The sequence below is a fragment of the Seriola lalandi genome, unplaced genomic scaffold (genome assembly GCF_002814215.2).
Source record: "Seriola lalandi dorsalis isolate HSWRI2012SDOR001 ecotype SW California unplaced genomic scaffold, Sedor1 jcf7180002054469, whole genome shotgun sequence".
Taxonomy (NCBI): Eukaryota; Metazoa; Chordata; class Actinopteri; order Carangiformes; family Carangidae; genus Seriola; species Seriola lalandi.
Window position 1 is genome coordinate 1669358 of NW_019525022.1, and position 14534 is coordinate 1683891.

Below are 14534 nucleotides of genomic sequence, written 5' to 3' on the forward strand. Positions count from 1 at the left end.
CTTAAAAGAATAATAGCTATTTTTCTGATATTCATTGGCACATAATCATCTAATTTTGCATTATTTTATATTTTGAAAAGCCCTGAAGATGCCTGAAAACTTTTTATTTGTACTGGTGATTTTTACAAGATGAATCTAAGCAATGCTGGTGTAGTTGTGGTGTTGTTGTGATGTGATGACTGTGCCAGCATGGCCGACTGTGTGAGTGTACAGAGGGAGAGGGACCTGGCTGTTCCACTGACCTAGTTATGTCACCCAACATTATACAGCATTGGTAGCGGAGGGAGGGGGGAGCGGCTCTGGGAAGCGCCCGGCCGCCGGACGTGCAGCGTGTGCGGTTACAGGCGTTCGGTGACGGGCGTCCTACAACGTGTCACTCCCTGACACAGGCTGAGCTTGAACTTGGGGAGTGGGGGAGCAGATGACTGTCATTGACAAGGCAGGCTGTTTGTGGCTACCGGCTATAGCCTGTGAGGTCCAAAATTATGGATAATTAAAAATTCAAATGATTAGAAATTGGCCTCAAATGTAATGTAGGCAACATGGAAGTCATGATGAAATATATATGTTCATATTCTGGAAAGAGATTTGTCATGTGCATGTATTACATTCACAATATGGTTACTGTAACCTCTGCAAATACTAACTGAGACTAATCAACTTGCAGCAATTTCAGCTTCATATGTACAGATTTTTAAACAAGCCACTTCTTATTGTTTGCTCATGTTTGGGTTCGCTGGGTTTTTGGTCTGAACAAGGTCAACATTACAATCTTTTATTGTGAAGGACAGGAGATAAGGTATAAGTCGTTTTTTTCTTTTTTTTTTTGGTAGGGGAGGAAAGAGATGAATTTTTGCAGTAAAAAAGAGGGAGGGAAGGCGAAGCAGAGGGGGCCTCTTGTGGAGGGAGGTTCCCTTTCTGGCAGGATATCCAAATGTAAACAAACCCTTTCTTAGCCCATTGCACTGAAAATGTTGGTTAGTCACTCAGCCTATGGTTTGTTCAGCAGAAAAGCACGTCAGCATTTTTATCCCAGTTTGAACATGCTCGTGAATATTTGTAATCACAATCACTTTAGTCCAAATTGTTGAGTCATTCCAGTAGTTTTGGCATGTTGGCAGACTTTTACAAGCCTGTTGTGATGTCTCGACCTCTAACACTTCCTCTGGCGTATTGCACAGGATAGAAGAGTGCACTTTATTTAGTAAATGTAAACATAGTGAGAGATCATAGGACTCATGTCATACACTGACACTGGCTAGAGGAGGCCTATGAAATTCTTAGCTCTGTTATAATCTCCCCCTCTGTGGGCCTCAGCTTGGCCTCCACTGGTATTTGCATCTTTTAAAATAGAGCCTATTGATTTGAATGCACCAGCAGCCTTAGACCCATGTTGTATATATGTATTTAGTCTATGTTGAGTCTCAGCACCGTTGTTCTGTTGCAAATAGGACTATCCTTAGAGGGTGATATTAAAGTATTTTCTGAGAGTTGTGTGTTAGAGTGTGTGGTATAATGTATAAAGTGTAATCAGCAAGACAGTTGCCTTCCTGGATTCAGCCAGGAGGTGTGGAAACCAACAAGGTTTTGTTCTGTCATCTGAGGATATAATACAGTTAACATAAGAGTTAATGAAATAATGTGGAAATTCAAATAATTCAAATAATATGGAAAAACACTCCCATTGTTGAACAACAATGACGTCCACAATGGGTTGTTGTGATATAGCTCTGTGCTGCACTGTAAGCCTACGCCCAATTGCGAGGCATGACACAACAAGTGCCTCAGCACTGCTAATATGTCTAGAGCTCAAGAACAGGGCCCCCACCTCCTGCCGAGTGTGTCCTCTCTCGCCGTCAGTCATTCGTAAGAGCAGGTAATGAAAAAAATGAAGACACCACTGAGCCCCGAGTCAATCTGTTGCTCGGTGGCAGTTTGTAGCAGTCTCCACATTATTGTGGCGTGTGTAATACGGCAACACGAACAAACTGTACTTGTGTGAAAAACTGTCAGTTAAATTTAAAATGGAGAAGTGGTGTGCGGTTGGTTTCTGCACATATGTGACTGTAAACATGCGGTGGGTCAAAATTTATTTATCTCTCTTTGTCCCGCTACTGACACACTGACTGTTTTGGCAGGAGGCTGCAGTTGGAGAATTATTGGCTGTTTGTTCCACATTATATGCAGAGAACTGAACTATTGGTAGCACAAAGTCAGTGATTTTTTTCTGCCTCTCCCTGCCCCACCCGTACTGAATTAAGCTTTTGCAGAGATAACACAGTTACACATTTAGCTGGCTGATAAACACACTGGGGCCAACGTTTTGTAGCTGAGCTGTTAAAAGTGTCTGCTCTCGGTTTATTTGGTGAAAAGGCTTGGATGTGCCACACAAATGAGCTGTCCTGCTGCTCAAACACCTTTCTTTGTTTGCCATACGTGAAATTTCACCTCATTTACTGCATCCCCTGCTAACATTTTGTAAGTTATCGTGTCAGTGGGCAATAAATGTGAAGTGCTGCATTTAGTTGTCATGCAACATGTTAGCAGAAAGCAGAGCTGGTATTGATGGTCTTGGAATGCTGGCGCTCTCTGGAGTCCTAAAGGTCAGATGCCTCAGACTGGCGTTTTACCACAGGTCAACAATGATAGTCAGGGTTAAAGGTAAATGTTGCTTTAACATTAGTGTGGCTACTGCTGCTACCAGCATTGTTAGTTGAAATTGTCATATCTGTTTGGTAAGCTTATTTTCACTGGGCATTGACCTCATAACAATGTTGCTTTTGCTGATTAGCCAGTTAATCGATTTGTAGATATACAGAATATAAATTGCTAACTTTTTTGATAGCAAAAATACATTGGTTCCAACCTCTCATATGTGCATATAAGGTGTTTTTCTTATACTTATATGATAGTAAACAGATTAGTAGACAGTAGACAGTTGGTCCAAAGTTTGAATATATTGTATGTTTCTCTTCAGAGTAAATAATTTGTCAATTAATCAAGAAAGAAATAGATAAGAGTACTCAATAACTGAAGTAATTGTTGGCCACAGCTCTAGTTTTTTGTCTCTACTGGCTCAGTGAGGCATCCAAGATATCCCTATTAATTTTCTGGGCCTATTAATTCTTTGTATGTAGGTAACTGGTTTAACTGCACAGTAATTTTTCATTTACCAGATTATAAATGAGAAAATTACATCAGATAAGGGAACATTAGGGAGATGAATCTGGGTTCACTGTCTCTGGGTTGTGTCTGCATATGTGAGAGTCAGTTAGAGAAGGGGAGTGAGAAAGCATGTAGCCTATGAGTGGTTGTAGCAACAGCGGTGGGTGGCTGGGCATCTGTGTAATTCTGGCTCTCAGCACAGGACAAGAATAGAACGGGTTGAAGCAGAAGCTCAATATCGAAGACCAGGGAGAGGGGTGGGGGCTGAATAGCTGACATTCAAGTTCAGAGTTTGTCTGCTTTGAGTGGACTGTAGCCAGATACAGTAGGGGCTGTTACAGTCAAATTAAATGTGGTTTCTCACTAATAAGACAGCACAGTGTTTGATTAATGCACAGAAATCACTCCATACAGAAATAGACTTATGAGAAATTGGGTGAAGATCTCTGTTGTGTATTAACTGAACTGGTAAGTGCAGTTTTTCCAGGCTAATCATCATTGTCTCTCTTGGTTTAATGTTGCTGTTATGTAACAAAGCCAATTTTCTAATGCTGTTATGATCCTTCAGAGAAATATTTATTGAGGAAGTCTGAGCATTTTTCAGTTCCACCTTAAAACTGGTCTGCGGAGAGACGGGATCGCGCCTGCTTCCCTCCCTCCCTTTCCCCTTGCAGTGGGAAAGTGTGTCAGTAGGACAGAATGTCCACATGGGCTGACAGGCTACAGCGCCGGAGTGACGGATGACTCAGCCAATACCAAGGAGGCTAGAACGCCGCTCAGCCAGTGGGAAAGGGAGAGTCTGAGGAGGGCGGGGTCTCAGTGTTGCTAGAGTGAGCCCGCTGAATGAGTGTTGTGAGGAATGCTCACAGACAGGAGTTATATAATCGAGAGATGAGGGAGGGGTGGAGGGGAACCTGAGAGAAAGGGAGGGAGGGAGATATTTTTCCATTGCATGCCTGCAGCTGCCCTGATCAGTTGGAGTATTTTAGTAACAGTTTCAGAGGGGAGACAGCCGACTGTGTCATTAAAGGGGAAAAGGGGTGGAAAGTTGTGTTTTCCAGTACCTAAGAGAGCAACAATTCCTCCTCAATCACCAAGTGGTTTTCCGTACATCGTCCCAACACAAGCAGTACAAATACTGATTTTTATAAATAGGTCTAAAGATTGCACAGACAGCAAAACTAAACAGCAACTATCTTATGATATAGCTGTTGTTGTTTTTTTGCTCGGTGAAGAACGAAGGAGTCTTTGTGTATGTGTCATATGTGCAAATGTCATGTGATTCCATGTCTGTTTGTGTACTCTGTTCCCTCATGGGGGCCACATGCAGGGTGCAGACAAACACAGTTCATGGCAAGTTATCTTCTCTTGTACTGTGTGTACTCACTGTAGGACAGTTTGTCTGTAAGGTTGTTGCCATCAATAGAAAAAAAGAAAAAAATGATGTGACTTAATTGATGCTACGCTGTTAAATTCTGTACTTTGCACCACACGCTGGCGGGAAGAACAGGATCTGAGTCATGCAGTGACCTGTTTAATCTTCTAAAATGTGTTAATAATTATCTAAGAACAAAACATGATTTACAAGCTGTAAGTCATGTTAATTAATCATGTGTCATACCAAACAATACAGCAAAGTTGAGAGGTCATAAAGCATAAAAGAGAAGGGAGGGACAAAATGTACTGACAAATAGTTAAAGATCAGTGATATAGGTTATGTCAAAGGCCTCCAGATGAAAGTAAGTATTGCTTTTTGCTAGCGTGCGATTTACAGAAAGGGAGTTTCACAAAATGATCGCCCCTGGTAATGCAGCATATTTAAACCAGGACTGACCTCAGGATCACAGACTGCACTCAGACTCAAAGAGGACTATCATAAAGTATAACTTTGTGTCTAAAGCCTATAACTTTGTCAGTGAAATGTTAAATTCTAATCTGAAACCCAGGGGCTCCCACAGAAGGGAGGCAAGGATATGTGTAACATAACAACTGATTGAAATAGAAGTTGTCAAAAGCCTTGCAGCTGCATTTTGTATCAGCAGGAGACAGGAGATGGCCTTCTTATTGAGCCCTGAGTACAAAGAGAAACAGCCGTCTGACTGTGATGAGATAAAAGCATGGGCAACCTTTTCAAGGAATACAGGAGATACAAAGAACCTTATTTTGGCCAAGGTTTATAGCTGGAGAAAACATGATAGCACAACATCAATGGCCTGCAAAAGAGAGTGCCAAAAATCATAACTGAAATATGGTTGGTTTGTGTTGCAGTGATGGAGAAGCTGCCAGGATTTAACTGTAAAACGCTGATTGCATTTCAGGGATTTTATGCCTTTTAAGCAAGAAGAAATTCTGTTCTATCTCACACTTAAATCAAAGAAACAATATTTCACATATTTCACACATCGGAATTTGACTAATTAGTCAGGTTTAGATGGTACTTACTTTATATTATGGCTCATATGTTTATGGACAGTATGTCCAAAGTGCTACAAATAAATGGCAAGTATTAAGCGACACAAAAATTGCTACTGGTAACACTAGAAGAGATAGAGTCCCTTCCAAACACAACAGTACATTTCAAACCCTTCACTCAACAAGACTGATAAATATAACCCAGTGAGATGTTTCAAAAGCATGCAGGGCTCAGATCGAGGAGGTTTTTCATCTCCACAATTAGCAATGATCAGTATAAGTTTATAAGTATAAGTTGAGAGCAGTTTTATTGCTGCTCAAAAAGGTTTTTCATAAAGAAAGTTTTACAAAATCTTGGATAAACTCAGTATTTCAGACAAGTCCCACTGATTCCCGTTACAATGAAGCAGGCACTAAATATATGCCAAATATGGGCTTCTGTGAACGCGTGTGTTATGTCTGAATGAATGTATCATGTTACTTAATGTTGTGTTAGTGGTTTGTTATTAAATATTTTTGGCAACCTTCCACAGTATGACTCAGTGTTGTTGAAGAAGCCAAAGACGCACTGCAGCACCTTACTAAGCAGATGTTGAAGCTTTTCTACGTTTATTTGAGACACATTATGCAGCAGCTTTCTGACCTCTCTCGTCACTGTTGTTCTTGGTCCTGCAGCTCAGATCGAGGTCATCCCCTGTAAGATCTGTGGGGACAAGTCCTCAGGAATCCACTACGGAGTCATCACCTGCGAAGGCTGCAAGGTGAGGAGGAAACACGGAGTCAACCAGGCTACCGAACTTTAATCAACCTGTTTTATTTCAAATGTGCGGCCATTTACAGTACTTTTATGTGTGTGTTTGTGCGTGTCTAGGGTTTCTTTCGTCGCAGCCAGCAGAACAATGCCATGTACTCTTGTTCCCGCCAGAGGAACTGCCTGATTGACCGTACAAACCGTAACCGTTGCCAGCACTGTCGCCTACAAAAGTGTCTGGCTTTGGGCATGAGCAGAGATGGTAAACACATGAAGAACACACTGTACCCTCTCTACACACTTCCTTAAACCAAAACTTTCAGTGGTAAACTTAAAAATGTGCCACAGCTGAGTTTGGTTAAGGGAGCAGATATGTATTTCTCCAGTGCAGCCCGGTGCATGCGTGCCCTTAATTTAAAGCTGATACCAGAAGAATTTGAAGCCCTCGGCAGTAATGTTTCACATCAGCTGTCGTAACAGGGTTCACCACTTGTTCCCCTCTTCTGTAGACTGCAGAGAGAAAACAAATACAGTATGTAGACTGAAGAGGTGATCAAGTGTCATCATGCAAACTTGATATAGGGACCGGAACATATAGTACTTGTGGATAAGGTGGCAGAGGGAATCTATGTGAGCCAGAAGTATCTTACAATTAGATAACAGCTACAGATGTGAAATTTGTAGTTTGGGAATAGAAAAATTCCAATATCTATGCACAAATGCAAAAAAAAGAATATTTAATTTGTTCTTGTCCATTTGGCTACTATAATGAAATGTATTTTCTCTCTGCAGCTGTGAAGTTCGGTCGTATGTCAAAGAAGCAGCGTGATAGCCTCTACGCTGAAGTTCAGAAGCACCAGAAGTCCCAGGAGTGTGTGGGCACTGGAGGCGGGGGCTCTACAGCTCTGTCCTTACCCAGGGAGGATGGAGTCTGTGGAGGTAGCGGGGAGGATGGTGAAGAGGGTCTTAGCCGTTCCTACAGCAGCGGGGGCTCCAGCTCCACCCTCAGCGACCTGGATGACATCGCAGCGCTGCCTGACCTGTTTGATCTCCCCCTGACCCCCGAGGAGGCCAGCGAGTACTGCAGCCTGGAGCTGCTCGGAGGAGGTGGAGGAGCCAGCACCGGGAACACCTCCAACTCATCGTCCTCTTCATCTTCTTCCTCATCCTTGTCCAATCAAAATTCCCCGCAGCAGACTGTACTGGACGGGGCAGACGGCAACGGGATACAGCTCCTGCATACACACTCTCACACACATCTGCTGGGACACACACATGCACTGCTGGACCATCTGCCTGATGACTGCTCTATAACAGACCTTGGTGAGTATTAATAATGTAGTATCACAAATAATTTATTTTTCTATTCACACCTTACTTAAATAAACAGTGTGTTGCAAAGTGTATTAGAAAAGCCTGAATTCTTTAGCAACTGAAGAGAGAATCAGGAGTTTACTTGCTCCAAGATATTATGTGAGACAGGCATTCATTATATATTTCGTCATAATGCTCCCATCTTTCATTTCCTGCTGCATGCTCTTAATCCTAAATTAACACTTCTTTAAAATGGTTCACATTAAATCAGTTTTAGCAGCTCAGGGACCATTAACCATTTTATTGTGAAACTGGAAGTGAGTTTGATAACAGCAGTGTACATCATTAAAACAAGGCAAAGCAGAATAGATCATAATTAATACATCAATGGGTAATAACAGTATTTCTGGTAAAGAGAGTGGCATGAGTATGTGGTACTGTTGAACAAACTGCTATATAAATGTAAAACAGATAGTGGTGATTTTGTCTTTTTTTCCACCTGACCATTATCTCAGTACTTGTTTTTAATTCTTTACGGTAAATTATTAGCAGTGCAAAACAAGGTCAAATAATAAAGTAAATCAAACTAAATGGAATATAATTTCATAAAGCAAAATGAATTCAATGAAAAACAAAGATAAAGCACAAGGACATATCTGAACAGTTTGGAAAAGAAAAAATAATACATGGCAGATAGAACAGCAAAACAGGACAAGGACGAGATTAAACAGGCAAAACAAACAAGGAGGAAACAAGCAATAAAGACAGGCAGGAGATGTGCACTAGTACCAGCTCATCTAAAAACGGGCAGATGAAGGGATGAGGGTGTAGTGGTATTTGTAGCGGTATAGAGGCAAAGGCCTTTATAGAGATGGTGTCTCTAGAGACGTTGAGGAGGAATGCAATTGTATTTTATTTTACATCTTTATGGTTGCACAGACTGGAAGGAGGCTTTGAAAAGGGCTCTGGGGACTTTTAAAAGAAGCAGTGAGTAAATATTGTGTCTGCTGCAGGAGATGGAGAACATCCTAACTTCTGCAGAGGGGGGGGGCGTTACAGCAGAGTGTTGCAAAGCATCTAATTTGTAATTCAAGGTCACACTGCCATGATCTGTGGATATGTAAACAACCACTGTTACACTCCACTGTTCTCTCGCTCGCTCTCTCTCTCTCTCTCTCTCTCTCTCTCTCTCTCTCTCTCTCTCTCTCTCTCTCTGACGCACAAACCTGCTACCACCATAAATAATGTGAGTGAGAGAGCACTGACGTATGTGCTTGTTTTGTTTCACAGAGCGCATCACTCAGAGTATCGTTAAGTCTCACTTGGAGACGTGTCAGTACAGCGCTGAAGACATGAAGAGATTCACCTGGGTACAATACACACCAGAGGAAACACGTGCTTTTCAGAACAAGGTACAGAAAGAGGATCATAGGTGTTCAGTCTTCTGTCATCACAATCATTTGTTTATTTATTGCAAATTTATCAGTAATGGATCAGAATGACTCATTTGCTTTCAGCCCAAACAAGGCCGTCTGCTCCAGATAATTTTATCAATACTGAAATAAAATATCTGTTTGGTCAGTGGAAGTAATAAATCTGATCTGATCTCAAACAACTCATTTATGTTAAAGTAATGTTAATGGGTTTGTAATACTAAAATGTTTAATTTGTTTGTCTGTCTTTTAGTCAGCTGAGTGGATGTGGCAGCAGTGTGCACACCACATCACCAACGCCATCCAGTACGTGGTGGAGTTTGCCAAACGCATTGCTGGCTTCATGGACCTGTGCCAGAATGATCAGATTATATTGCTGAAAGCAGGTCAGTGTACAGTCTAACAATGCTCAAATCACAAATACTTCACTAACAGAGTTCATTCTTCCAAAGTAAACTGTCTGAAACTTGCTAACTTTAGTTCCTTGTTTTTTTTGTCTCCAAACTTCTACCTTTGCCCCTTTTTTTATTTTAACCATTCCATCCAATAAATGACATACACCTGGCTCAAACACTGGGGAGAACTACACAATTCTGGAAACAAAATTTGCAATTATTTTCTGCATCTGCTCAACACATATCTGTGACATAAAATGCATATATTTGACAATTTGTTTTGAACTTTAAAAACAAACAAACTGTTGTTATCCTGTTGATTTTTTCAATGGTTCATAAACATCTTATATATGCTGTGCACCAATCTGGATCAAAATTATTTACATTTTGTTGTGTGTTTTGTGCATGTTGGAGTATCCTGGGCCTTTTCTGTCCCTTCCTCCTCTTTCCTCTTCTCTCTCCATCTTCCCATCTCTCCATTTCTTTGCCTCTATCTGTGGCTACTATTTCAGGCTGCCTGGAGGTCCTGCTGATACGTATGTGCCGGGCTTTCAACGTCAACAACAGTACCATTTTCTTCAATGGGAAGTTTGCTTCGCCTCAGTTCTTCAAAGCACTTGGTGAGGATCATATGGGAAGGTAGTCGTAGCTGAAGCTCTAAAACGTTCAGATAATTGACAGAGTCACACATTAAAGCATCTTATGTTTCTTACGTCTTTTGTAAGTTTGACTCACACTGTGCAGTAATTACCTTTGCTGCGTTCCCACTGTTCTCAATCCATTATTAACAGCTTGCAGAGAAGCCTCTGCACCGACTGCACCACAATTCATTATTTTAAATTAAATAACTGCAGTAATTCTTCTTCAAATGTTTCTTAAAGAGGGTCATTTCAATTTCAATCTTGTTAACAGCAGTTTGTTAAAGCTTGAGATGACTTTGAGGAGAAATAATTGAAAGTATCCTGCTAGATGTTGCTTTTCAATTTCTAGAGCAATTTGCCTCTTTAGTACCACCAACTGTAACAATACACCCTAATGGAGAGAGTGAAAACAAACACCATTAAACACAACAGTAAACACAACAGCAAACATTAGCCAAGATGTATAATTTAAAATGATGGATTATGTCAGTCAGCACAACAGTATTTCGCTGTGAGCTGTTTTTAATTGATTTTGAAAAACACTGAGAAGTTATTTCTGAGACGTCAGACAGACATTAATGACATTAAGAAAAACTTGTTTAATTTAATTGTGGGAACTTTCACTGGAGGCCACCATCGATCAGTCTTGTCAGACTGTCAACCCTCTTGGGTATCTCCCGCATCAAACAGGAGTTGTTGTTGTGGTTGGAGTTGTTCGAGTTGTTGTGTCAGTTCATTAAACAATGTCCTGTATTCTTGCAGGTTGTGATGATCTGGTCAGTGCAGTGTTTGACCTTGGAAAAGGACTCTGCCGTCTACAGCTATCTGACGAAGAGATGGCTCTGTTTAGTGCTGCTGTCCTTCTATCCCCTGGTGATTATTCTTCTATTTCTCTTTCTTGCACACATCCACAATCACGAAGACAAACATGTTCAAGAGGAAGTGCTTATTCTGCTGCAGAATAATAATAGAGGTGTATTCAGTACCGCACTGACATTGTGTAGTGAGTGTAGGAAACCTGTTCTCAACATAAACATTCGACACAATAAAGTTTTTGTTGCAGATGTCTCACATATGAATGTTTCAGTTTATTATTGCAGTTTATTTATCAGATTTCTTTGAAAAATGATTTTACACTATAAAACTGGTCATTTTCCCCCATGTGTCATATCAGCAGTACATATCAGTCTGTACTTCACATTTCTGAGTAGCCAGTTTTAGAGTGCATGGCTGTGCAGCCAAACATTTTTCATACTCACAGAATGTAATTTTAAAATTTTGAGATTCAGAAGTTTCCAAACATACCAAATATTACATCCAATATATTTCCATTTGACTGACTGGTGCCACCCAAAAAGAAATGTCTTTGGTCGAATATTTCACTCGCATCATATTGCGTCAATCAAGAGATTACACAGAATACACTCCGTCAGACAGCATGCAGTAAAATGATTTTACCAACCTTAAAGCTACTTAAGGAGAATTAAACTGAGCAAACTGTATGTTAAGGGGTTAATATTTCTGTTCCTGTAGATCGACCCTGGCTGACAGAAGGCCAAAAGGTTCAGAAACTCCAGGAGAAAGTCTACCTGGCTCTGCAGCACAGTCTACATAAGAGCGGTGCTTCTGATGAGAAACTGGACAAGGTAAAGACAAACAGTCACATCTCTTCTTTAACACATACAATTGTGTACGCAAACAAAAATTTACCTTTATATCTCTTCTGTCCACACAGATGGTATCCAAGCTGCCCATAATGAAGTCCATCTGTAACCTCCACATTGATAAACTGGAGTTTTTCCGTTTGGTCCACCCAGAGACCGCCTACAGTTTCCCACCACTGTACCGGGAAGTGTTTGGCAGCGAGATGTCTCTGCCAGACTCCACCAACAGCTAGACAGACAGATAAACAAAGAAGAGAGATGGAGAGAGTGTATTAAGAGGTAGGGAAGCAAGAGGAGAGACAAAGAAGGATAGAGATGTTGAAGCTCAACAACCAGCAGTTAAGAGACAATCCAGGACTTTTAATACTCCGTCTCCCATGATCCCAAAGTAGTCCTCCACTTTCCCAGCAGGCAAAGCACCTTACACTACAGACCACACATGCTCATGGTCCTCTGCAAATTGTAGCATTAACAACAAGCGGATGGGCACCGTAATACTAACACAGTAGCCCACTTAGCATGTAACAGCTCCAAGCTCTAACACTTGTTTAAGATCAGATCCACTGTGGATCACCCAACCAGTTATGAATGTACCTCATGGATAAGCACCAGTGCACACACCAGAACCCAACAACAGTGAATGTACAACCCTGCCACTCTGAGACAGAGTTTTACACATAGTATTTGAATGAAGTCGTGATCAACAGGTCTCACTGTTATTACTGCTCAATATATCTCTCTATATTAAATACATCTCAGTATGGTACAGATTTGTATTCATACAGACAATATGCTTGTACTGACCATCACTTAGGGACCAAGATCATGAGTTATTTTCTCTGATATAGAAAGAAACACACAGATATATGACATGACTCATGGCTTAGGCTGACCTCCTTCATCAGCTGAGAACCAGTTTCACACACATTTAGACGGTGTTCGGTGCTGCCTTTTTGTAGGCTCTTGTAATGCAATGAGAAACCTCAGTCCCACACACCCCTTTCCTTGTAAATGCCACTTAGAGACAGGACAAGATGAAATTATCTTTAATTTATATACACATTTATAAACAAATATTTTAAATAAGAATGTAAATAGATGACTATATAAGTATATGGAGAGAGTAAGAATGTGTGTTCAGTTCAGTTCAGAGAGAAAGGGAGAGAAAAGTGGATCGTAAGAAGTAGAGGACAAAAAAAGATGGATGTGTGAGGATAGCTGATTTTTTGGACTCAGATCTTTTTCTGGACTATTTTTCCTCTCCTGACAGTACTCTCAGGTTTCGGTGGCAACAACCCCCTCTTGCCATGACGGCAAACCCAGCTGGGTTAGGTGCAGTCATCACGCAAGCAATGGGGTGGACACTTGTTGCAGATACGACACAGCAGAGGAGGCAGTGTACCCAAACAAAGGCGAAAAAACTTTTCCATTGTCTTGCATTAAAACTGAGAGCTTTCAGTCTGCGCTGTTGCTGCTGTCCCCCTGCCTAAAGAGACAAGAGGACAAACAGGACACTACGGAACAGAGAAAGCAAGGCAAAAGATGACTTCATGAACTGTAAAATAAAAGGGGACACACAGCCCCCCCCCCCCCCCCCCCCCCCCCCCCGTTTCTAACCAGCAGTCAGAGGAGTAGGTGTAATATAACTGTCTTTCACTCATAATGTTTCAGTTGGTTAAAGGCCGGGACGACGATGGTCCATAATATGTATCATAAACCCTCCCTGCTGGTTGGAGCAACTGTTTTATTTTGTACATTTGCTGTTCCCCTCTCCTTTAGTCCTAAACCCAACACTTGTCTGAATACCAAGCACTTATACTTTCCTCTTTCTCACTGGACACTAGTCTAAGGCCAGACAGAGCTACCAGCTGCCCCCCTGAGTTGGGCCTCAATGCCAGTAAGACTTAACTGTTTTCGGTCAATCTGTTTTATTATTTTAGTTTTTTTTTTTTCTACATCAGTTACACAAGGTCACCCATACCTGTTTACATTTTTCATGTGCATAAATAACATGCTTTCTAAAGGTAGTAATAGCATTCAGATGATGATAATGTCTTACTTGGGGTGCTGTGAAGTTCTTGAGCAGAGTCTAAGGACCTGCTGTTTGCCGCTCAGGGAGCTAGCTGTGATCTCTTGTCCCTTTATTACCAGTGTCGTCTTTTAGCCTTGTACTCCTCACACCTTTGCACCTAAGATGAGACCCATAACCATAATCACTGTGGACGTAAGTTCTATTTTTGTGAATGTTACTCACAAAGTGTCAAAGCCCTTCCTGTTTGTCCTAATATTGTAACATTAAATTTAAGAGACATAGGAATTAAAAAGATAAAAAATAAATAAATCAGTTAGATTTAAAAATGGATTTCATTATTGGGATTTAATGTTTCTTTTGCTGTGATTTTCATTTATTTGTCAGTCTTTTATCCACCTTTTTCTTTACATGTCTCCACTTTTGTCTTGTAAAGTCAGTGATCTATTTTTTTTAATTGAAGAAAGATTAGGAAAAGTACAAACAAAAAACAATAGTTTGTCTCCCTTCTCTTTCCCTGTATGACAAAATGTACAAGAGGTATATTACTAGTCCAAGAGTAACTGAGTCACACAGCTCGATATATATTGTTGTCCAATGGGATACCTTATATGTGGTTTTAAGAATGTAATAAATTGTTTCTTTTTCTTTTGAAATGCTTCATTGAGTCTTATTTAGACTTGAATTTTGCGTGTGTGTTGCATGATGTTGACCAATAGATCTCTCTAAA

The 14534-nt window shown here is 40.8% G+C and overlaps 1 protein-coding gene across 1 annotated transcript in view; it reads left to right on the forward strand.

Moving 5' to 3' along the window:
• The window catches only part of LOC111658817 (nuclear receptor ROR-beta-like), a 15414-nt gene extending 954 nt beyond the window's left edge, over nucleotides 1-14460 (forward strand). The window contains exons 2-10 of the mRNA XM_023411480.2: nucleotides 6253-6338; nucleotides 6449-6590; nucleotides 7121-7651; nucleotides 8933-9054; nucleotides 9329-9461; nucleotides 9983-10090; nucleotides 10874-10984; nucleotides 11645-11757; nucleotides 11847-14460. Coding sequence (XP_023267248.1) covers nucleotides 6253-6338; nucleotides 6449-6590; nucleotides 7121-7651; nucleotides 8933-9054; nucleotides 9329-9461; nucleotides 9983-10090; nucleotides 10874-10984; nucleotides 11645-11757; nucleotides 11847-12008 — 1508 coding nt within the window. The 3' untranslated portion in view covers nucleotides 12009-14460. The remainder of the gene's footprint in view (nucleotides 1-6252; nucleotides 6339-6448; nucleotides 6591-7120; nucleotides 7652-8932; nucleotides 9055-9328; nucleotides 9462-9982; nucleotides 10091-10873; nucleotides 10985-11644; nucleotides 11758-11846) is intronic.
• Nucleotides 14461-14534: the final 74 nt, after the last annotated feature.